This window comes from Antechinus flavipes, chromosome 6, assembly GCF_016432865.1.
Source record: "Antechinus flavipes isolate AdamAnt ecotype Samford, QLD, Australia chromosome 6, AdamAnt_v2, whole genome shotgun sequence".
In the NCBI taxonomy this organism is placed as follows: Eukaryota; Metazoa; Chordata; class Mammalia; order Dasyuromorphia; family Dasyuridae; genus Antechinus; species Antechinus flavipes.
This window is the reverse complement of record NC_067403.1, coordinates 138069057-138095194: the sequence shown is the minus strand read 5'-3', so window position 1 is coordinate 138095194 and position 26138 is coordinate 138069057. Positions and strand designations below refer to the sequence as shown.

Genomic DNA, 26138 nt, shown 5'->3' with positions numbered 1-26138 from the left:
ATTCATTAATTCAAACATTAAGTACTTCCATGTGTACACATATCACACATCAAAAGGTTAACTTCAAAAGCCATGTAACAATTAGTTTTGGAAACAAAGGAAGATGTGAGAATAATTTATAACTCTTCCAAATCTACCCAAGATTATTTTGACACATAATCCAATGTGAAAACAGCAGTCAATTGTGATACTAATAATAGTTGGCATTATACAGTGTTTAATCCTTGTTACATACTTTATAACTCACAATTACTTCAAGAAATAGATGCTATTATTGTCACCATTTTACAGGTGAGGAAACTGATATTCAGGGATGATAGAATGGACCAAAAGGTTGACAACCAAAGTCAAACTAATAATAATTAATCATTTTAATGATTATTAAGAAGAGAGCCTTGTGAATCATGGGTTTGTCTTGGCACTAATATTTACTATGTGACCCTGACACTTCTAAATTCTGATTGTGAGAAAGTCTCTTAAACTCTGTAGGACAATTTCCTTTTTTTTTTTTTTCCAGTTTTTGCTATTGCTTTTTTTTTATTATAGCTTTTTATTTACAAGATATATACATGAGTAATTTTTCAGCATTAATTGCAAAACCCTTTGTTCCAATTTTTCCCCTCTTTCCCCTCACCCTCTCTCCCAGATGGCAGTGACAATTTCTTCATTAATCTCTCATTTTTCCATACTTTTTTTTTTGGAGGGGGGCGGGGTGTATATCTGTGATTTCATAGATACAATGAATCCTCTGGTATTGAGACTTCCTCTATCAGTAGAAATCAGCAAACAGCCTGTAACTTATCATCCTAGAAAGTTGCTTTGGAGCAATAAGTTTAAATGATTTTACTCCAGAGTTTGTGTTACATATGTCAGAGGCAGGATCTGATCCCAAATTTTTTTGATCTTGTCCTGGCACACCATCTCTAAAATGGGGAGAGTAATATTTTCACTCCATACCTCAGAGAAATAAGGTGAGGAAAGAACTTTTTAAAGCATTTTATAAACATTAGGTACTACTGTACACTATGATGTACATTATATACTTTTACATTGGGCAAGCATCATCTTGTGACTGATTTTGCTGTCTAGTCTATTAAATTAATGCCCTCACTCCAAGAGTTAGTACACTGTTAAGAATGCAGTATATTGACATTTCAACTCCCTCTTTAGGTTTATGCGCTTGCATAATGTCCTTGCTTTAGGAAAATTTAAAGAGAAGCCAAGTCTTATGTAGTATTAGAATGAGAGATAATAACTTACATGGAGATGTGAAACATTTATGATTTAGTGATTTGGTGAAATGGATAATTTTTTATTTCTTTTAGGAACAAATGATCAAGATGTAGATACATGGATAAGTGAGAGGGGAGGGATATGTTTAGAAATAAAGATAAAATAAATGCAAAATCAATCAATAAAAATGTAAATTTCTACAATATCACATTCTCAATTCAAATATAAATTCAAAAACATTTTTAAGCCAAAAGACTTTTGACTTCAGAATTTTTCACACTGTTGTTTTGCTCGATTAAAGTAAATAAATTTAGTAAATAGTTAAGTAACCATTAAGTTAAGAACTTACCGTAGGGAGAGATATAATTTATATTGTAATAGGAAAGTGTAATTATTTTTTAAGTCTTGTTTGGATGATGACTTCTAACAATGTATTCTTGTATGGAGTTAATTTCATAGGTTTTTATATGACTTAAAATAAAACATGTGCAATACTATTGCAGTATTTTTCCAGTCAGTGATTTTGTTGTTGTTGTTCAGAAAGTCTTAAAGAAAATTTTCTATTAATGCCCTAAATTCTTACTGCATTTCTTAAAAATTCTTCTTAAGAAGTTTCCTCTATCATCCCTGCATCAACTCTGTCCTTAGATGTGGAAGAAAAACAATGTTCTAATCAGTAAAGCCAAGTCCTTTGAATGTCCTACACCTTTTGCTTCCCTGACATATAAAACCTGGTAGCTTATTGAGATGATCTGATTTCCTCTTTAGGCAGAGCTATGGAGGTGGTATTGGGAAGGGATGCACTGGAATGCTGTTAACAACTGTGGCAACCTAATGGGGGAGGAAAAGGAATTTATTTTCCTCTGACAAATCCTCATTCACCTTGACCTTACTAGTATGGAATGAACCCTATTTCTCTAGACTTAAAAAAAAAAATTAGTCCTACTTTAATTGCTTCTAGATTCTAAGAAATTTAAGGAAAGATATTTTGGAGTCTTAACAGTAATGACACAGAAACACAAAGAAAGTCTGGTTCTAATCATATACTTCAAGCTACCCAACTGAAACTTCTGTTTCCAAATCAACTACAACAATTAAGTGAACAATTACAGGAAACAAGTGTATATCTTTCATTTGGTTACTCATTCTGTTTTCAATGTGCTGGCTAACTTTTTTTTTTTTAATAGGATCCTAGGATCTGTTCTCTCTAAATCTTTGTTTCAACATAAATAATCAAAAATGCTTATCCACCGAGAAATCCACATGAGTGTGTGTATGTGCTAAATGTTGAGAAGTTGTGACCATGTTGGTAAGCTCTGCCACAAATAAAATCTTTTCTGTACTTAAAAAAATTCATAGGATGATAAAGGTAGAGCTGCAAGGGATCTTGGAGGTTAGTGAATATATCTTGCCCTCTCATTTTATAGATGAGTACAGGGAGGGTCAAAGACATGAGATGATTTGCCATAGGTCATGTAAAGCAACAGGGGTTGGAGATAAGATTTAACTTTGGGTCTCCCTGACCACAAGCACAGAATTCTCTACTGTGCCACAATATCTGTTTTATTTCTTAAAATAAGACTAAGACTTATCAAGATCCATCTCTGATTGATAGGTAGTAACTTTTCAGCAACATAACATAGCAACTCAGAGGTCATCTGTGCACATCCTCATTTTACAGATATAAAAATGCAAGTTATCTGGCACCTGTTAAGTTGAGTTCTATTCTGGGACTAAACCAAACACATGTAAGTCACTGAACAGTTAACAAAAAAAGATGTTTACTTAGCCTTGACAAATCAAGAATTTAGTAAGTTCTTAGTTCCTATAAACAGATTCCTTCATCACATCTATGAAAATATTTCTGGTCAGAGGAGTAGGGCATGGCCTTAACCAATTCAACTGGGTTCCCTACTCCATGTCGGGGGCACTTCTTATGTTCATAGGTGAACAAGCTACTAAATCAAGGGAAATAGGGGCCATTCAATTCCCATAAACAGCTTTGTTGTCTTTTATAGGAAATCCCTTATACATAAATGGAAGAATGCTAGAAGATTTTCATCATGTTACAGAAGGTCTAGGAGATAAAATCACTTGTCCAAGGCCATACAAGGTAGTAGGGAAATAAAAGAGAAGTATTTATTAGGCGTCCAGACTCTGAATTAATTACTTTACAATTATTATCTCATTTGATCCTCTCAACAACCCTGGGAGAAAGGTATTATTGTGATTTCTACTTTACAATTCAGGAAATATGCAAGCAGAAGTTAATTCACTTATCCAGGATTACCTAGCTCCACAAATATTAAAGCTCAAATTTGAACTTAGGTCTTCTTAACTTTAGGTTCTGCATTCTATCTACTTTTCTGACTAAATCTAATTATGAATGCAAAATTAGCCCTACTAAAAGTTTATCTAGTCTAAGGTGTTTTTAATTTGCTTCATAAATAGCACAGTGAGAACAGATTCTTCAACTGAATTGCTGAATATCATTAAAACTTTTGTCTCTTGGAGCCCATATGCTTTACACATATTTGTATACCATTGGGGGATACTTTTATGTGTGTGCACAAGCATACACACACACATACATGCACTACCTGAGTTCTACATTCATAGGTGGGAAATAAAGTTGAACTCCAAACTCTAATAGATCTATGATCTCATCAATATGGGCATTCTCTCCAATGATGCTAGTTGTGATCCGCATGCCTTCCCATGTGAGGGATTCTCTTGTCTCTGTCCTCCCATAAACTCATTACTGTGGGCACACCCAATGTCTTCCCCCCCCAAAAAATAATAAAGCTTTTTGTTTTATCCATGAAATTAGATTCTTTTTTTTCGCATTTTTCCTCAATGGGTGGATCCTTCTATTCACAATCTTCTATTCACATTGTGGTTGTTGCGTTCAACTCAATAAATACATATTGAGACCAGCACAAAATGAGGCTGTGTAGGCAAGCCACTCAGGGTACAATGGAAAAAGGGCACTTTTGATTGTTACTTTTATAAATGTGTATATTTTAATGCCAGAAAATTTCACTCTTAAATCATATCTGTTAATTTTGCTAAAAGTCATGTCACACATCACAAATACAAGCTCAAAGTTTGCCATGGAGAGTAAAACAAAGGAGACAGGATTTCCAGTTGTCTAAGGCACACAAATCCCTTGTATAAACTCTGAGTGTCTACTATGTGAAAAGTGCTGCACTCTTTAAAGCAAAAAGTGGATGAGAGAGGCCTTGGCACCAGATGAAATAATTCTACTGGCACATTCTTTAGGAATTTTGGGATAGCACTAAAACAAAAAAGCAAAGGTCATTTAAAATATAAGTCTAAATGATGTATTAGGATGAGGAGGTGTGTGTGTGTGTGTGTGTGTGTGTGTGTGTGTGTGTGAGATACTAGATGGCTTCTAAAGACCTTCCTAGCCCCAAGATTATGATTCTATGATTAGAAGCCAACATATTAGAAGGTAATAGAAATTGGGAGACTCTCTTTTCTGGAATGGATATCCTTCTATCACTAACAATGGAACCTCAATAACAGAAAAAATAACAGCAGCAGACAGTCACAATGCTAGGGAAGGACCTACTTCTATGGCCCATATGATTACAATTGTAATTTATTTATATGTTATCTTCATAGGATCATAGATTTATAATAGGAAGCAGCCTTTAGAGATTTTTGCTTACAAAACCCTTTGTAATTTAAAAATATTATACCATAAAACATCCATAACTTGGGATGTCAGTGTGCTAGCTATGTAAACTACATTTAAAAACCAGGTGAATATTTTTCTGAGAGAGTATATGCAATTCAGTTCTACTCAACATACTTATAGAATATGTGATTTTATAATCACTTAACCTCTCAAAACCTCCTTTTTCTCATCTACAAAATGAAGATAACAATTGTACTGCTTTCCTTATAGGGTTTGTGAGGAAAGAGATTTATAAACTGCAAAGTACCATATAAGTATAAGATGTTATCAATATGGTAATCTTGTTATCTCTTGGGACTATTTTTGTTTGTCATAGGATATGAAATAAGAATAAGTGACATTTGACTATATGAGCTTTTCTAAAGTTTAATAAATTGGTTTTCCCAAGCTTTCAAAAATTTCCATTATTCCTACATTCTAGTTATCAGAGTATAAGCCATATTCTCACTTCCTTCATTCTGTCTTCTCCCAAACAACTACCTATTTGCTTATGTAATTATTTCCCTCAGTGCAAGAGATATTAACTTCGTAATATTAACCCATTTAGCAATTCAAACTTTCCAAACAAAAATTTTCAATGCAAATATGTTCATAAATATTTGTTTAGTAACCCATATTTTGATTTTCCTAGCCTTTGATGCACTATACTAGTCCTTGTTTTTGCAAATATGTTCAGAAGTATATTATTCATTTTAAGATTCTGGCTTTTAGGAATTTTAAACCTTTTTTATGTCTGTCAACAACCCCTTTGGCAATCTAGATATGCTTATGGACTCTTTATCACAATAATTTTTTAAATGAATAAAATAAAATATGTATAATTACCAAGGAAAGGAAAAGCTAATGAAAATAAAAATGTTATTTCCCCCTTTCTCCTCTAACTAAAATTCATAGAGCTTCTGAAATCTATCCATATGTCCCATTTGGGCTCTCAGACTCTAGATTAAGAACTTCCTGTTCTAAGAAAAAGGATTATGCCTGTTGAGCAAAATCAGGGTCATATTTATGTGGCATTTAATGAATAAAATTTGTTGTTGATGGAGGGATAGATACAATCATAAATGTAATTCACTATTTATGTATATGTGAAGAAGTGAGGGAACCCTAGAAAGAACTGGAGGATGAATAGTGATTTTATATATACATATATATATATATGTATATATATATATATATAATCACAAATATTTTCAACATATTTTAAAGAAGAATGAGAAAAATGCATCAATATAGGTTTTTTTCCCTCTGAGGCAATTGGGATTAAGTGACTTGCCTAGGGTCACACAACTAGGAAGTGTTAAATGTTTGAGATCAAATTTGAATTCAGATCCTCCTGATTTCAGGGCTGGTGCTCTAACCACTGCACCACCTAGTTGCCCCCATGAATATAGTTTTAAAAGATCATTCTGTATGTTTACTTTTGTAAAGTTAAAGTTATTCCATCTATCTTACTAAGTTTGGCAAGATATGCATCCTTTTATATGGGCAAATTGTAAGACAATTTTGTAAAAAAAAAAAAATTAATTAAGCTATGGCTATCAGTTTAACACATTTTTTAAAAAAATAAAGAAATATAACTGATAATCTTGAAAGATATACAGAAAAATTATTTCTTTTTAATTAAAATAAAAGTTGAATATCTTTTCTAAAAATTTAGTTCATTTGTCAAGTAATAATAAAGAAGTACAAATTTCCATTTTGGATATATTCCCTAATCCTGCTTAGGCCATTCACTCTTCTAAAACTACTTTACAGACAAGTTAACATAAAGTGAATTTACTAAAAATGGTGGATTTTGAATCAAAAGAACCTGAGTTCAAAACTTAGTTCTAATACTTAGTAACTGTAACCCTAGGCAAGTGACTTTTTTTTTTTTTAAATCAATCTGAGCCTCAGTTTCCTCAACTGTAAAATGAGAATGTTGGACTAAACCCCAGAGGCTTGTCCCAGCTCTAAATGGGAAAAAATGCATAGTCAAAATAGTCAGAAAATATATTGGTTACTGACCTCATCACATAAACAAATGACTCCAAGTGCTCTGCTAGATATATTTATATTATAAAGTATACAAATGATGTTAACAAATTGTATATGGTTAGATGAAATAAGATGTCAAGACATACCAGATTTGTCTTGGGAGCATCCTGAGACTCAGCAGAAAAATAAGGCAGGGAATTTCTCACTCCATTGTTATCAGAAGATCGTTTGGGTGGTTGTGCATGTTGTCTATAAGTAGCACTTTTGGGAGTCCAGCAGAACAAATTGATCGACTCGTGGACACAACGCTCAATGTCAATTTCTGTTTAGGGAATGAAAATAAAATAAAATAAAATAAAATAAAATAAAATAAAATAAAATACCTGTAATAAGATACATATAATAATTTTTCTTCACAATTCCTATAATGAATTCAATGCTCTCAGAGGCATAACTGGTTAAAAAGGTTTTTAAGTTTTCAACAGAATTACAATCAACAAATTATATGAAAAAGGTAAGTTGGTAGTATAGTAGACAGAACCACAGGTCTAGAGTTAGGAAAACTTGAGTTCAAATTCTGCCTCAGAAACATACTACTTTTGTGATCCTGGGCAAGTCACTAAATCTGTTTGCCTCAGTTCTTTCATTTGTAAAATATGATAATAACATCACTTACCTCCTAGGATTGTTGTAAGAATAAAATGAGATAATGATTGTAATGTTTGGTACTTAATAAAAGTTATATTAATATTAACTGTTAGTTATAATAACATTTAGATCACTAATAAGAGAAACACACATTATAACTACTGTAAGGTTTCATGACTTACTCAACAAATTGACAAAAATGATAAAAGCAATTAGTGTTGTTGGAGAGACTGTAAGCAAGAAGGTGCACTATTAATTTGAGGGCAATAATGAATAAATCCAACCATTCCAGAAAACAATATAGAATTATAACAGAAAAGTAACTAGATTGTCTATAACCAATCTTATTGCCAAGCATCTGTCATGATTTTTTTTTGGAGGGAGGAAAAAACAACAACCTGAAAACAAAGTAGATACCCAAAGATTATGGAATGATTGGACAAATTGTGACATAGGAATATAATGGAATACTGTTATGCCACAAGAAATGATACATATGAAGAACTCTGAAAAAACATGAAATAATTTTAAGAAGTAATAGAGGCAAAAGCAAGCAGAATCAAAAAATCAATATATATATGACTACAATAATGCAGACATAAAACATGCTTCCTTTTTTTTTTTTTTTTTTTTTTTGGATAGAGTTGGTGTAGAATGCTGCTTACAGCAGCCAATGTGCTCACTGAGTTGGCTGCTTCTACTTAGATGGGTTTTTTTTTTAATCTTTTTTCCTTTCTTTCTTTTCTCTTGCTTTCTTTTTTTCTCCTCTTTTTCTTTCTCTCCTCTCCTTCCCTCTCCTCTTTTCTCCTCTCCTCTCATTTCCTTTCTTTCTAATAAAGAAGGACTCATTGGTGGGAATCAGAAGGGAATGGATATCCAGAGATGACTGTGATATGACAGAAATAAAGAAGTGAGTTTTGACCAGTTCTTCCCTCACTCTGCTCCAAAAAGCATAATTTTCTTTATTAAAATAAAAATATGACCAGAATGAAAAAATGAAGGAAGTAGATAAGTAAAAATGTTACTTTTAATATGATGATTTGTGATATACTAAGGAATTCTTTGTTACTGTCATGATGTTCATAGTTACATGGAAAGGTATATCTTATTGTCTCATTCAAACCTTATGGAATAAATTAGATTTATGCATGTAATTCAGTTCATCTCTTACTTTTTTTCACCATATTATCACTGTAAAACTGAAGCAGTGTGGGAGAGGGCCAAATGACCTCTTTGCTGACTTTGTGGGACGTTTGCAGACAGCTGTCACAAGAACTAATAGGGAAAATGCAGTAACCGACATTTTGATAAGGCAACTTGCTAAGGAAAATGCTAATGAGGTTTGCAGAAGAATTATACTAGGACTGCACAAGGATGCTCCTTTAAAGGAGATCATAAGGCATTGTGCCACAGTGGGCACAAATGTTTATTATACCTAAACTATGTTGAATATGGAAAGACAGGGTCCTTTTTGGCAAAGGAATTCTAGAGAAACTAGTAGATGTTTTCAATGTGGAAAAGTTGGACATTTGAGAGCACATTGTAGATATGGAGATAGAATGAGAAGACAGGGTGAGAGAATAAAACCCAAAACCCCATGTCCAAAATGTAACTGAGGCTTTCACTGGGCCTCTGAATGTAGATTGACCCAGAGAAATGAGAGGCAGGGCCCAACTCCAAGGTATCAATCAAAAGATAGGTGGGGCATGATAGCAGCTGAGGTTACACCCAGAGAGTCTTTAGAAACTCTGATGTCATCAACCAACAGAAAAGCAATCAGGATTAGTTGGGGAGGTTACAGGCCTTTTAACACAACAGGGCAGTGTCCAGTGCAAACAGCTCCACTATCTTTAGATAATCGCCAGGTGATATGGAGAGATCCAGAAAGTGGTAAATAGAAGGGAATTAGATAGGTTAACAGCTTGGGGAAGAGGGTTTGCTTGTATTTTTACAGGAGGAGAAAGAATCAGATGGGTGCCAACAAGCCGTATTCACCTTGTCCATCACAGAGAGATGGAGCAGACCCTTGAGACGAAGGAGAAGACCCAAGAAATATCGGATGGTTCTGTTGCTGATTGTGCTCACCATTGAAAGAGGGTGGCAATTATGGCATTTGACTCATGGACATAGAAAATTGTTGGACTTCAAAACCTTCAGGAATCATTGAATTCTCTGAGACATGATAAGATTGTTGTAGGACTTCAAAATCCTCAGAAATCATTGGATTCTCTGAGACATAAGACTTGAAAGCCCTCAGGAATTATTGGATTTTCTGAGAAATGATAAGACTGTTACAGGACTTCAAAATCTGCTGGAATCATTGGATTCCCTAACACATAAAAAGACTTTTGTAGGACTTCAAAAACTTGGGGGGATCATTGGATTCCCTGACATGTGAAGCAATGGACAATAGATTGGTTTTGGACTATCTCTTGGCTGCTGAAGAAGGCATATGTGTGACTGCTGTTTACATACCCTCCTTCTAGGACTTCGGGCAATCTTTTACAACACCATGTTGATTTATATTGTTTGTTATAGCGTTACTTGTGTGTACAATTCATGTCTGTTACACTACATCAAGCCTGCACCGACTGTGGGGAGAGTCATCACTAACAGCCTCTGCGTTGTTGCTATGTGCTTGTGTAATACCTCCCATGCTGATGGGTTTGTGCATAATAAGACCCTTCAGCCCAGAAACCCACTAGCAACCCCCATTTCCCTTTGGTACTTTTCATCTCCCTTCCTGAGATGTCAGGGAGGACATGATCATCTCCTTTTAAGTGTCTTCACATCCCTTCCTGAGAAATCAGGGGGGTCGTGATCACCTCCTTTCCTGAGAAGTCAAGGAGGATGTGATCACCTCCTCTTGGAGGCTCTGACCTCCCTAAGGAGTCAGGAATGGCATGACTACCTGTGTTCTAAAACAAAAGAAAGCGGGAGATGTAATGGGCTGAGGCTTGAGTTGATGCACTGAGGTCCCAAGCACATGAGGCTAAATAGTAATTAGACCATATTCTATCAATATATATGCTTGGAGAAAGAATGCCTCCACCCCCCCCCCCCCCCTCTTTGTGCAAGTCCTGATGTGTTGTATAGGAAATAACGATTTTGGTGGGTGGAGGCAGGGGGACTGAGAAAGGAAGTGGAAAGAGAGACTGCTGGCTGGCTTCTTGACACAGCTGCTTGCATTGCTATTGTGATCACCCCCCTTCACCTCCAATTCCCCTTCACCTCTGCTGGCTAGCTTCCTGTCACAGTTGCCCATATTGCTACGCAATCCCCCTTCACCTCAAAAAGAAGAAAGATTGAAGATTTTTCCCTTAACCTGAATTCCTGACTCCAGCTGATTTTAAATATGCGGTCATCACAGAGTTGTGAATGGAAAAAGTTTAAGAAGCCCTACTATATTCAATGTTCTGGTTGCATCAGTTCATGTAAGTGAATGAAGAATCACCTTTCCCAAACATTACACTAGAAACAATTAGAAGCCAAAAGTTCCAAATATCTAGTCAAAGGGAAGTTTCTTCAAGTCTCCTTCAAGTTCTCATGCCAATTGTCCACTAAGGGATCGTGAATTCCTTTGGTAGTATGGCAATAGACCCCTTTTTAGAATAACATTTTCAAATATATAAAATAAAATAAATAGAATAATAAATGAAATCAAATTTATATTAAATACAGTTAATAACATATTTTTTAAAAGACTAAGTTCAGAATGCCCAGGTTAAAAACCTCTTGGGCTAGACTATTCTAAGAACCTTCCAATCTCTTTCAGGTCCCTTGACATCCTCAAAATGCATTTCAAACACCAATCTCTGATGTTTTTGTTTTCCTTAGTATTAGTTTCCCTCTCTCATGCAGTATATCAGAGGTTTATGGCACAGCCAAAATATAAAATATGTTTAATCAATATGAGAAAAAGTCTGTTATAACAATGTTGACATTGTTTTTGACTTTATTTATTTGTTTGTTTTAAAAAATGTGTTGTGTTCTTTCCAGATTTATTTCAAGATGTTATTGAAATGGGCTATTTTAATTAATTCTCATGCCAAGTTTTGAGCAAAATTGCTTCTCCACTGCTTCTTTTGCAGGGTACTGCTACTCACAATTAACCATTATTTTCCATAACAAATTAATTCATTTTGTAAAGCCAGTGTTCTCTCGATTATTATTTCTCATCATCCGGTGATGAGATTAAATAACAGCTGACTAAGGTGGTTTCTTTTTGTTCCTTGTTCTAGTGATAATTCTGTATCAAATAGAGAAGGCCTGTATTGGTGTCTGTTTTTTTCCCCCTCTATTATCTTGAGGGGTTTTGATTTGCTCATTTCTTTAAACAATTAAAAATTTTTATTTCTGAGGATCTCTGATTGTTTTGCTTTTACTTATTTATTTATTTTTGGTACTTTTTTTTGTTCTAGAAAAATATGTTGAAATTAAACTCTGGTCTCTGCTTGCATAACTCTACCATGTTTCTGAAATTCTTTACACAAGAGTACAGTTATCCATAGTGTGTCCTAGCTCTCATTTCTGACTATAAGAGACATGAGGACAGGGATCCTGTTTGGGCAAAACTTTCTGTTTTCTAAGTTGAGTAGGCACAGATAGCCCAGTGAAGAAAATGCAGGACTTGGGATTAGGAAGATGTTACTTTAATTCTACCTTGGATGCTCTCTAACTGGAGGATTCTAGACAAGTCACTTAATCTCCCTGTGCCTCAATTTCCTCATCTGTAAAATGGTAGCAATATTGTACCTATCTCTCAGGGTTGTTGTCCAGATCAAATGGAATCAACACATGTAAAGTACTTTGCAAATCTTAAATTGCCATATAAGTGTGCTATTATATTTACAATAATAACAAATTATTATAAATAATAAAGTTAGGTAAAATATTGCTATAATTACTATTAATAGCAATATCATTGCCATTGACAATATCCTTGATTAATATGATTAAATAACAACAACATTATTATTAATAGCAATATTTTCACTTAACTGTAATCTTTCCTGAGGGTATTCTACTGAGAAGAGCAATGGGGAGAGCAATATATTTTCTTTTCAGATGTAAGGATAGATTGTAATGCATATATTAATGTAATATCTGAGTACTGAGATGGCCTGTGGAATGGGTGAAAATAGATATGGGTATATCACAAAGCATAAAGGCCCTTAGGGTAAATGCTTAACTGATGAGGGTTTTACAGGGAGCATACAAGAGACATCTGTAGTTTCTAGTAGGTTCCAAGACAATTCTTAAAAGTCACGTAATTGGAACTTCTCCAATAAGTCAGGGAGTTACAGTCCACTTGAGTATGCTATTCTCATAGTTGCATAATCAAGTATTTACTCATTTACCATTTATAGGAGTATGTGGCAATGAGGGAGCTAGTTACTTTCATGGCTGGACAAATAGATCAAATCTTATTAGAACAAAGGCAATCAAAAGAAAAAAACTGCACAGGTCCTAAATCATAAATTAGGAATTATAAGGGGCCTCAGAGAACATCTCAATCTCTGTATTTTGCTAATGAAGAAATGGGATCTCAGATATGTGCAATGTCTTGTCCAAAGCCACATAGATAATAAATGGAAGAAATAGAACTAAAGCCCTTATGATATATAACTTCAAATAGTGTGTATTTCCTACTACACCATGATCACTTTCTCTATAAGAATTATTATCCCCATTTTATAAATGAGAGAATTGAGCCTCAGAAGCTTCATATAGCTTTCTCATCATCACAGAGCAGTAAATATTTGAATTTAAACTTGGACAGAAATCTTCTGACTCCAAACCAATGATTTTTCTGATCTCCCATATTACTTTCAGTTTATTATTTAATAAAAAGATGAACTCAAACACTAACCTAGGAAAATTCTACGTTCTGCTTTTAAGAGCAAAAAGGGAGGGCTCAGTTATTCAGTCTAAAATGCACCTTTTTCATGTATTCCTACAAGGTAATCAAGTAAAATTCCTCTGCATAATGAGGCAAGGCTCTATTGAACTGGAAACAATAGGAATTTAATATTGATATTTCAAAGAGGTAAATCCACCAACTTTCTAGTGCATTAACCTTAACCTCTGCCTACAACAAAGCTATTCTTCATGGTTAATGACATTGAAAAAAATTGTTGCTTTAGCTGAAAAGGGCCAGTGAAAACCAAATTCCTTAACTTTGTAACATGTTGCTGCAGACAGGGCTGCAAAATAGCCAGAAGAAAAAAACAGTATCACTGGTTTGTTAGTCCTGACAATTGCTAAATGGGATTGGTTTTGTTATCCCTCAGTGCTCATCAAAAGCTGAAGATTCATTGATAGTTGAATAAGATATAGTCCTAAAAAAAAAAAGGGCAGGAGGGTAACCCAAAGCTCAAAAAGCCCCCACAAAACCCCAGAAGATAATAAAAAGACAACTTTATTTGCAAACCACAACAGAAACATCTGACATTTATAGAGAGCTTTATATACATCACTTCATTTCCATAATATTTTACCTTTATTTTTTCATTTGGTCAGTGTAGAGAGCCAGAATTCTGGAGAAGTGTACTTGAAACAAGGTGTTAATTCAGTGGAATTGATAAGACAATGGTAAAAATTTTTCTACTTTAGCATGGTGATTAATAGCTCTCTAGTTCAGTATGACTGATTTAATCCTAAAATAAGGTGTTAACTCAGTGGAATTAAGATAATGATTCTCTAGTTTACATGTACTTAGTATATACTTCTGCAAGTTGACCCCTATTCTACAAGATTGACACCTATGATGATGTACTTGTAATAGTATTTAATAGTATTTGTATATTTATATATATGTAATTGTATAAGGACCAACAAGGATTGGAGACAGACATTCCATCTCCCACCATCCTGGTGGCTCTCCTGCTTCCTGCATTCCTCCACTAAGAAGACCAAGGCCCATCTGAAGGTCCCCCAGAAAACTAACCCAGCCCCAGGCGAAGGAGACAGACTATGAAGTTGATGGTAAAGTCTCTGGACTTTATCCCTTACTATTCTTGTGGTGAGTACTCTGCTGAAACCAAGGCCCATTCGGAGGACCTTCAGAAAGCTAAATCAGAACATTACAGGTCAGAGTAATCAAAAAGAACACTAGATTTAGTGACAGAGAATCTAGGTTCATTTCCCTACATTGCTGATAATAGTGACAATAATAATGAAAATGACAGCTAACAATTATTAAAACCTACTATGTGCCCAGCACTGTGCTAAATGCTTTCAATTATTATCTTATTTTACAATTATGTCATTTATAATTATTATCTCACAATAACCTTGGCAGGAAGAGGCTACTATCTCCATTTTATAGCCGAGGAAACTGAGGCAAAAGAGATTAAGTGATTTTTCCAGGGTCCAGACAAATTTGAATTCAAGGCTTCCTTACTCAAGTTCCAGTGCTTTATCTACTGGGCCATCTTGCTGCCTTTGCTATTTTTCTGCCTCTGCAATCTGGGCAGACCTCTCTCCCTCCTTATAGCCAGTGATATTTTATTATATTCATACACCACAATTGATCAGTTACTACTAACTGCTGGTATGTAAGTTCTTTGAGGTCAGGAATATCTGACCTCTATCTCTATCTCCAGGTTCTTCTAGCATGGTGCCTGACTTATAAAAGGCTTGCTGAATTGAATCTCCAACTTTTTTCTTATTACAATTATTCTGCCATGAACATTTCCACACATATGGATTTTTCCCAGTTGTTAATAACATTCTCAGGATGCAACAGTAGTCGTAGAATCTCTGTATCAAAACATATGAACAGCTATTTAAACACAATTTAATGATTAATAATCAATTATCTGATTTACTAGCTTGTAGCAAATTAGAAACAACAAACTGAGAGAAGCAAGGAGGGAGTCTGAAAATTAAAAAGGAACAGATCAAGGAGAAACTATAAAATAAATTGTATAAAATATAAAATAATCATAAATTGGAGTGATCTAAAATCTTTAAAGTGTACTTGGCTTATTAAAATACTAAGTGATCCTTCTGGCATGGGTCTTTCAGAAAAGTACACTCTGTAAAACCTATTAGAGGGACAGCTAGATGGTACAGTGGATGGAGCACCAACCCTAAAGTCAGGAGGACCTGAATTCAAATCTGGTCTCAGACACTTAACACTTCCTAGTTGTGTGAGCTTGGGCAAGTCACTTAACTCCAATATGCCTCAGCAAAAAACCAAACCAAACCAAAATTAAAACCAAACAACAACAACAACAAAAAAAACCCTATTAGAGGACAGCAAGGATGCAGTAGATAGAGTGCTGGAGCTGAAGTAAAAAGCCCTATTATTAACGAGTTCAAATCTAGTCAGACACTTACTAGCTGTGTAGCTTTAAGTAAGTTATTTAACATAATTTGTCATAGTTTTTTTAACTGTAAAATGCCCTGAAGAAGGAAATGGAATGTCACGCTAGTATCTCTGCCAAGAAAATCCAAAAGGAGTCATGAAGAGCTGGACATAACTATAACAATTGGACAACAGAGACCTTTGTGGCCTGGGCCATTCTGAAAAACAAGGTCTGTAAAGTCTATTAAACTACACAATCTGTAAATATTTACAAGTTAATCTCTTAGCCACATATTCTACTTCATAGGGGCAACAACAGTCTCTGAAAGTCCTTTTCCATCTAGCGACTGGAAAGAACTCATTAAAGTCATGGAATAGTGTAACTATACAAATTAGGGTGGAAATGAGTGCGAGAGAGGTTTCCCTTTTTTATTCCTGCTGTGTATGTAGCAATAATCCTGGATTTTTGGTTCTTCTAGACAAAAATTTAAGAGTGAGAGTCTGTGACAGAGTCCAAATGTTTCACTGGACAGGGAAAAATCATCAGAATCTGTATCCAAAACACTATACTGATTGAAATTTTTTTATTATTATTAATCATGTTTGACTCTTCATAATCTCCTTTAAAGTTTTTTTGGTAAAGATACTGGAACAGTTTGCCATTTTTTCTCAAGTTCATTTTACAGATGAGGAAACTAAGGGTTAAGTGTTTTGCCTAGGGTCACACTGCCAATAAATATCTGAGGCTAGATTTGAACGCAGATCCTCTTGACTCCAGCAATCTATCCACTGTGTTACTTAGGATATTATGCAATACACAAAATCATTGTTTAAAATATCATTTTCAAATAAAAAGATCTGATCTTATGAAATAGTAGAACAGAAGCTGGGAGGTTGAGATGTGTGATGAGAGGAAGAAGCCAAGAAAATAACATTTTGCAAATAAAGAAAGGGCTTTCAGCCAAATGAGCACTAATGCAAAACCAAGAATAAATCCTACAATCCAGAAAGGCTTACTTAACATGGGAGCTTATAACTTAAGGCAGCAATGGATGAAGAAATAGGTCATGAGAAAAGAGCTACACATACCAGGAAGACTGTATTTTTTCAGGAAATCCTGATCTCCTTTATGGTTTTTCAGTATGTCCAGGAAGATCAAAGAAGAATGAAAAGTGCTCAATAATAATTCAAAAGAAAGGTATCTGAAAAAAATATCTTGTAGGATTAAATCTTAATTAGCTTGTTTTAGGTCATTAGGAAGTATTCGTCCCTGATTTGGCCAAGAGGACCTGACTTAAGTATATAAAGGAAAGTCAGAGGCTATCACAGATGCTTAGCTTTATAAAATTTATGAAGGTTATTAGCACTTTAATCCAGATTCAAGACCAAAGTCTCAGTTGGATCACATTCATTCATTGTAGATCCATTCAACTAAAATAGACTGCCTATTGTTAGTAAATGGCTCCTTATTGCTTCTAGGATCAAACATAAAATTCTCTTTTTGGTTTTTAAAGTCCTTTACAATCTGGTTCCTTCCTACCTTCCCAGTTTTCTTATATCTTACTTTCTTCCACATACTCAATGAACATTGGCTTTCTTCCTCTTTTTTATTTTGCTTTTTTGCACATGATAATCCATGTATTTTCACTTGCTGTCTCCCACTGCTGGGATTTTATCTTTCCTCACCTCTGCTTTCCTCACCTTGTTGATTGAGGAATGGTCAAGAGGCTGAGTTATTCTTCTAATAACTATGAATTCTAATCATATATCACCAACTTTCTCCTGGCTCTCCCAACCCTCAGATATGGGGTCACATAGACTCTGACACAACTGAATAATATATTTTGCATATATTTGCGTTTTGCCTCTCCAATCTGAATGTGAGCTCTTTCCTGTATCTAGTAGTTGGCCCAATATCTGGCACATAATAAAGACTTTATATATATAGACTATCTTAAGAGGAACAGCTATTAAGAAATTAAGGAAAAGTAAAATTTCTTGAGTGAAATGAAACTTCAAAATGTTTTTATCTTTGACTTTAATATCCATCTCATGAAAGAAGACAAAATTCTCTCATTTATTTATACCATATTTGAAACCTGATTCAAAGTTGAATTATCTCATTTCTTTTTTTCCCCTTTTTTATTGGGGGAGGGTGACAAAATAATTAGGATTAAGTGACTTAGGCTCACACAGCTAGTAAGGCAGATTTGAACTCAGGTCCTCCTGATTGTAGGACTGGTGCTCTATCTCCTGCACCCATCTAGCTACTCTGGGTTATTGGATTTTTTGTGAACGAAAGAGGCAAATAAATGCAAACAAATAAAAGAGGTACCAAAATATGAAGATCTATGCCATAGATCTAGACTAAATCTCCCAACTAAAAGATCACAAGGGCTGCAAAATACTATTGTGATGTTGCTAACTTGATAATACTCATTAAAAATAGTGATTATAATTAATAACACTTTTATTTTCATGGGCAGCAAAGACAAGTCTTTTAAAATAATAATAATATTTATTTTTAAAAATTATAAAATATATTTGAAATAATAACAATATAAATTTATTTCATTTAACACTGCTCTCCTACTGGTAATGGTTTCCAGAAAATCTATTTGTGAATGTCTTTGCTTTAGTAGAATTTCAGTAGACTTACTGGACAATCTAGCATGAAAAAGCTTCCTTTCTAGTCACTTGACTTTTACTTATGATAATGAGACATATTTAGCTCTGAACAGAATGAGAAAATCTTTCAATTAAATGAATAGTAATACTTTTTTTTTTTACCTGTTTTGATAATTCAATAATCATGGCACTATGGGACCAAGCATTTTTATAAGAGTTAATAGTAGGGAAAGGTTTAGAAAGCATACATAAGATTTTAAAGTCCTCTGTGTCCAGAGGGTTTTGTCTTTTTTGTTCTCTGGTTTAAAACAAACATACTATATTTGTACTGGTCAGGGGAAGAAATAGATTTTTGGGATATACTACATAAATTTTATGTATTAAATTATATGTTAAATTTATTTTATTATGCTATACATCATTTACATATATTATAAATTATAACACAAACATATAAATGTACACATATATGTGATAAAATTTATCTACCCAACAATGATGACATCATGAATGGTCATAGTAACATTTAAATGGTTTACATTAATGGTGTCAAACTCAGATAGAAATGAGGTGCTACTTTGGGTTACAAATTACATATTAAAACTACATATTTACATTATTTATGTTCTATTTTATTTTAAATTTATTTTCTGTTTCTTAATTACAATAATTACACACTTACTCTGAAGGGTAGCCTGCTGCATTTGGCACTTGGATATTATGTTGAATACCTCTAATGTACATTAGCTTTTAAATTGTAAAAGTAGTTTGCAACCTTTAATCTACACTGCACTGACTGATCTTTTTATGACACTAAATGTATTTTGAAAATAATGGTTAGGGAAGAGTCTAGCTATTCATATTCTAGGACATCTGTAAAAACAATACAATTGAAGCATTATTCACCAACAGGAAAGCAGAAAGCCATCAGGTTGCTTATCACTATTATGCAGACTGAAGATTAATATAATTAAAATATGCATATTTTCAAATCACCCTTTTAAAAACAGTGGGAAGATTCTATCATGCTAATCTGATTTATAGTTCTACTATAATTTTTGGACATATGACTAGAAAGTATGTTAGCATTAAGTTACTTGAGGTCAGAGTTCAATTTTTATCTGCCTCATCACTGTCTAGCACAGTCAGGCACATAGGTCCATGAGAAGTGAACTGATTCTTTCATTTTTAAGTCTCGCATAGACTACATGTGAATTTGGGCAAATCATTCCAAATCATTTTTATGTTTCAATTTCAATATTTGTTGATCTCATTTCCAAAGAACTTTGTCAGTAGACAAAGAGAGAAGGGAAGCAGAAGTGAATAAGCATTAATTAAACATGTGCCAGGCACTCTGCTAAACATTATAAATATCTCCTTTGATTCTCACAATGACCCTGCAAAATAAGTCCTATTATTACCTTTATTTTACAGTTGAGGAACTAAGGCAAGCAGAGGTTAAATGGCTCATTTAGAATCATACAACTTGTAAGAATCTAAAGCCCGATTTGAAATAACGTCTTCCTGAACCCAGGCACAGCCACTATACTATGTCACCTAGCTGCAGATATGAAAATCAAGAAAACGATAATAACCGAGCAGACTGCTAAAATTCTATTATGACAATTTTATAAATGTAATTGCAAAAGGAATAAACCATCTTGCAAAGTTACATGGTGTAGTCAGATTTGCCAAAATGAGGGGCAATGTCATCTTTTCTGTCCAGTACAGAACAAATTACCTAGTTCAATATGCAATAGAATAAGCTATTTAAGAGTAGGGACCATTATTTTTGTTTTTGTACCTCTTGTGGCTAGCAGAAGCCTGGCAATATAGACCCTTAGTAAATGCATGCTGATTAATTAATTGAAGAAAGATTAATGAAGTTACAATATAAAAAAAAATATTTATTCAAAATTGATCTTAGGTGACCACACAGTCTCAAACTGCAGATAATGTAATTGGCTAATCCAACAATCTCTCACACAATTCAGAAATGTCTTCTATAGAACTTCTGATAGAGAGTTATCTTTGCCTGAATATTTCTAATCAACTTATTACTTTCCATGGTGGCTAATATTGGACAGATGAAACATTTATAAAATTCTTTACAACTGAACTGATACTAGTCTTTTTATAATTTCTATCCACTGGGGTAGATACAGGTAGCTACATAAACATTTTACATTATTAGATTTTAGGAATTAAGGGACTATTTGAAAAAAGACGACATGTGAAAAGGTTTGGGGATGGGATATAGAATTCTGCAGGTGGACAAAAGAGAAAAGGCAAGTATGACTGGATCATAGAGTATGTGTATGAAGGATATGTTCCCTGGGGCACTATCCTGAGCTTTTTTCTCATCTCCCTTTATTGTTATTTTACTTGGTGATCTCATCATGGGTTCCATGGGTTCTGTTACTAGCTATATGGAAATGATTCTTATATCTACTTATCCATCCTGATTTTTCTCCCGAGCTAGGCAACTTGTACTGGATTTTCTTATAGATATCTCAAACTCAACATGTCCAAAAAAGGCATGAACCCTCCCCTATAACAGGTTTCTCTATTACTGTTGAGGAGACTACCATCCTCCCAGTCATCCAGAATTGTAACTTTAGCATCATTTTTGACTTCTCCCTTCATTCACATCATGACCTCTTCTTGTATTCAAAATCACTATCCTGAATGCAGGCTTTTGCCATCTCTTATCTGGAATATAGCCATCCAGTTAGTCTCAAATGATTTTCCACTATAATCACTCTTCTAATAAACTGCCAAAATGATCTTCCTAAAGCATAGGTTTGATCATATTCTCTCCCTACTCAATAAAATTCCAATGGTTCCTTCCTTCCTTCCTTTCTTCTTTCCTTACTTCCTCCCCTTGATGGCAAGTAATCCAATAAATGTTAAACACATACAATCCTTCTGTACATATTTCTACATTTATCATGCTGCACGAGAAAAATCAGATAAAAAAGGGAAAAATGAGAAATAAAACAAAATGCATACAACAATAAAAAGAGCGAAAATACTATGTTGTGATCCACACTCAGTCCCCATTGTGCTTTCTCTGGGTGCAGAGAAATCTGTATCACAGACCATTGGTTCTCTGTATCACAAGACCATTGGAACTGGCCTGTATCACCTTGCTGTTGAAAAGTGGCTCCCTATTTCTTCCACCATCAACTATAAAATACTCTGTGGTTTTTAATACTCTCCACGACTTGGTCTCTTCCAAACTTTCCATTCCTCTTATGTCTTATTTCCCTCTACAACTCTATTATCCAACAATACAGGCTAAATTGCTGATCTTGCATAGGACACTCCATTTTCTGACTCCACTCACTTTTGCCTCTTAGTTTCACAGGCTTCCTTCGTGCCTTCCTTCAAGAGGCCTATCTTGGTCTCCAGACACTGCTAATCACCTTCCCTATGAGATTTCCCTCCATTGGTAATATATTGGTTTTCATGTTGTTTCCTTTATTAGAATGTAAACTCCTTGAGAACAAAAAATTTTGGCTTTGTGTTTTCAATATCTGGATAAGTGCCTGATGGATATCTAATAAATGCTTGCTGTCCCTCAGCAAGAGATTAAAAAATTTATACAAAGTCAATACTCTCATGAAGCTTGAAAAATTGAGACCAAGAAGGGAAATTCTAAATGAATCATAAAAAACTTTAATTTCTTATAAAATTATCATATTTAATGAAATGTTCTCAAGATAAATATCCAAGATGAAAATATATTTAATTTATTAAATTTATAAGAAAAATCCATATGTCCAAGGACCAGTTTAGCTAGAAAACTTTCTAAAAATGGCTTTCCCTTTCTCTATGTAAGACATGAGATGTTTAAGAAAACACTTCTAAAAGGTTAATACATAGTTTAGTCCAAGAAAATAAATATTCACTTAACACTGTGTTAACTATTCTCATTTTATAGATAAGAAAACTGAGGTATATATCAGTTAAGTGACTTACTATTCAACAATACTATTAATATAGTTGAGATTATAGCTCTTGTTTATAGTTCAAGACTCTTGCTATAAGTTGTCTTCTAGGAAAACATACAAGGGTACTCAGGGGAGCAGTACCATATGATAGAAAAGACCAGCTATGCTACTCATTTCTGTTATGTCATAGTTCATGTTGTATCATTGCCAATGTGAGGAATAGAAAAATGATTTTTTTTTTAAAGAGTCATTCATTCAATAAGCATTATTACATGCATATCATATGTCTTGGAGTCTATTAGGCAATGGAGGAGAAAGAGATTAAAGGAAAACCATTCTCAAAGAACTTAAATTCTATTTGGGTGATAGAGGGGAAAAAGATATATGTCTGGATTTACAAAATCTATTCATGGATAACACAAAGTAATTTGTGGAAATTGGGGCAATAATACCTGGGAGAATAAGGAAAATTTTAAAAGTTTGGACTAACTTAAAAGCAACACCTCAAGATTCTCACCTCAAGAAGATTCCATTAGTATTTCTAAGTGGCCAAGTCTTGTCTAGATGGGAATAAAATAGATTCCTTTTTCACTTAAGTTTCCAAAGGACATATGTGTGCAATTACTTCCTAAGACATCCATTATGTCTACTGCAAAATGCTCACAATGATGTGAGGAATAAATAAGAAATGTAATAAATACTGCTGATATATGGACACTTAAACTGTTTTCATTCTTAATATAATTGGCTTTATCATCAGGCACCAGGATAGGTGGATTATTATGATCCATAGCAGCTGGTTTTTAGTAACACATCCCACATTTCTCTGTCTTAGAAAACAGAACAATGCTGTAACCTAGAGGATTTACCACCAGGTCAATTGCAACCATAATTATTCTTCTCTCTCTGAAAATCAGTTTAATAATTGACAGAGAACCAGAACTAAACAAAAGCCTTCAATTCTCGTGGGGCTGAGCACTGTGTGTGGAAGTGTGATAAGAATTTCTGACACATCTTGATAGAAATTTACATCTGCAAATATTGCTTTTATATTCATACCATTAAAGTCTAATTTCTTGTGATTTTTTTTTTTTTTTTTTAGAGGAAGAAAAACTCATTCATTCTTTGTATATTGCAGAGTTTTTATAGGGATGGGCAATAAACAAACTTGCTCATGGTTCATCTTTTTTCTCCCTGACTGATCATGAAAGTCAATCTGTAAGGATTGTTCCATTTTTTTTTTTTTTTGGCTTTTATATATAAGTATATAGTACACTGAGTACATAATATATATTTTTTATAAATAGCATATATGTAAAATAACATGATATAAATGCACATACTCATATAAAATACAGATACATACTTTATGTGTTATGTAAAATAACACATAATATATGATACATATATTCATATCATATATGATATACAGCTACACACACACACACACACACACACACCCTAGCCTAGCTAGGTAGATGCTCAACAATTGTTTTATGATTGATTGGTTCACTACACAAAACAAACAGTATCGATAAGGAATACAAAAGAAGTTTTCACTTCCTGCTGGAAAGGATCAGAGAATATGGAAGAGAAGAAATTGGGCTTGAATGTATTTAAATTATAAGCAAATTAAGGTAACAAGTGGAAGTTTATCTGTTCTATCTTTGGAGAAGGGTAGAATTTATGACCAAAAAAGAAATAAAAAATGGATAATTTTGATTACATTAAATTAAAAGCACAAACTTTTGGTCTGTACCAATGTAGCCAAGATTAGGAGGGAAAGCAGAAAGCTAGGAAATAATTTTTATAGCCAGTCTTTGATTAAAAGCATCTTACTTCTAAAATATATGGAGAACTGAATTAAATTCATAAGTATACAAGTTATTTCCCAAATGACAAATGGTTAAAGGATATGAACAGGCAATTTTCAGATGAAGAAATTAAAACCATTTATAGTCCTTTAAAAATGCCCTAAATCACTCTTGATTAGAGAAATGCAATCAAAACAACTCTGAGGTACCACTTCATATCGCATTAGCTAAAATGAAAGGATGATAAATGTTGGAGGGGAGGTTGGAAAACTGGGATACTAATGCATTGCTGATGTATTGTGAACTGATCCAATCATTCTGGAGAGCAATATGGAACTATGTCCAAAGGGCTATAAAACTGTGTATATCCTTTGATCCAGTAGTGCCACTACTGGATCTGTATCCCAGAGATCATAAAAGAGGGAAAAGGACCCACATGTTTTTATTTTTTTTATTTTTAAAGCTTTTAAATTTTCAAAACATATGCACTGATAATTTGACAACACTGACCTTTGCATAGCCTTATGTTTCAGATTTTCCCCTCCTTCCTCCCACTTCCTCCCCTAGATGGCAAGCAATTCAATATGTTATATATATTCAAATATATGTTAAATCTAATATGTGTAAACATTTATACAATTATCTTGCTACACAAGAAAAATCATATCAAAAAGGAAAGAAAATGAGTAAGAAAACAAAATGCAAGCAAACAACAACAAAAAGAGAATGCTATGTTGTGATCCATACTCAGTCCCCATAGTCCTTTCTCTGGATGTAGATGGCTCTCTGCATCACAAGATCATTGGAACTGACATCAATCATCTCACTGTTAGAAAGAGTCATGTTCCTCAGAATTGATTGTCCTATAATATTGATGTTGCCATATGCAACGATCTCCTGCTTCTGCTCATTTTACTTGACATCAGTTCATGTAAGTCTCTCCAGGCCTTCAATTTCTTGCCACTAGGAAAAAGGCTGCCACAAACATTTTTGCACATGTGGGTCCCTTAAAAGGACGCATTTGTGCAAAAATGTTTGTAATAACTGGATGTTCATTGGTTGGGGAATGGCTGAATAAGTTGTACTATATGAATGTAATGGAATATTATTGTGCTATAAGAAATGATGAACAGGTGGATATCGGAAAAGCCCAGAAAAATTTATGTGAACTGATGCTGAATGAAGAGAGCAGAACTAGAAAAACATTGCACAAAGCAATCGCAAGATTGTGTGATGACTGACTATAATAGACTTATCTCTTCTCAGCAATTCAGTGATGAAAGACAATCCAATAGACTTTGGATGGAAAATTCCATCCATATTCAAAGAAAAACTATGGAGATAGGAAAAAAAATAATGTGTTTCATTTTCTTGGTTTTTCTCTTGTTCTGATTTTTCTTAGACAACAAAACTAACATGGAAATTAAAAAAAATGTTTATATACACATACACAGAGGTATTTTGCATACACATATTTAATACAACATTCAAAGTCAATTTCTCACCCTCAAATTCTTTGCAAAACTGTTTGGAATATATGTGTGTATGGGTATGTGTGTGTGTATGTATGTATGCAATCATGCACATACATGCATATAACATTTAGATAAATGAGAATCATCAATTTTTTTGGAAGTAAAAAAAAAATAAAACTATTTTTAAATCAAATCACTAAAGAAAATACAATGTAGTCTTGAAATACTGAACAGGAAGACTATGTTAGCTCATTCAATATAGAGTTGGTATAAGAGAACAAGATCTTTTCTAACACAATGCCTGGTACTAATGTGTTGCTCAAAGTTTTAACTGACAGTGATAACTGGATAATTGATGCTAGCTGCTTG

The 26138-nt window shown here is 33.9% G+C and overlaps 1 protein-coding gene across 3 annotated transcripts in view; it reads right to left on the bottom strand.

The window, feature by feature from the left end:
- TBCK (TBC1 domain containing kinase) overlaps positions 1 to 26138 on the bottom strand; it is a 640231-nt gene that overhangs the window by 410705 nt on the left and 203388 nt on the right. For all 3 annotated transcript variants that reach the window (XM_051967429.1, XM_051967428.1, XM_051967430.1), the window contains one exon: positions 7081 to 7256. In XM_051967429.1, the coding sequence (XP_051823389.1) occupies positions 7081 to 7256 (176 nt within the window). The remainder of the gene's footprint in view (positions 1 to 7080; positions 7257 to 26138) is intronic.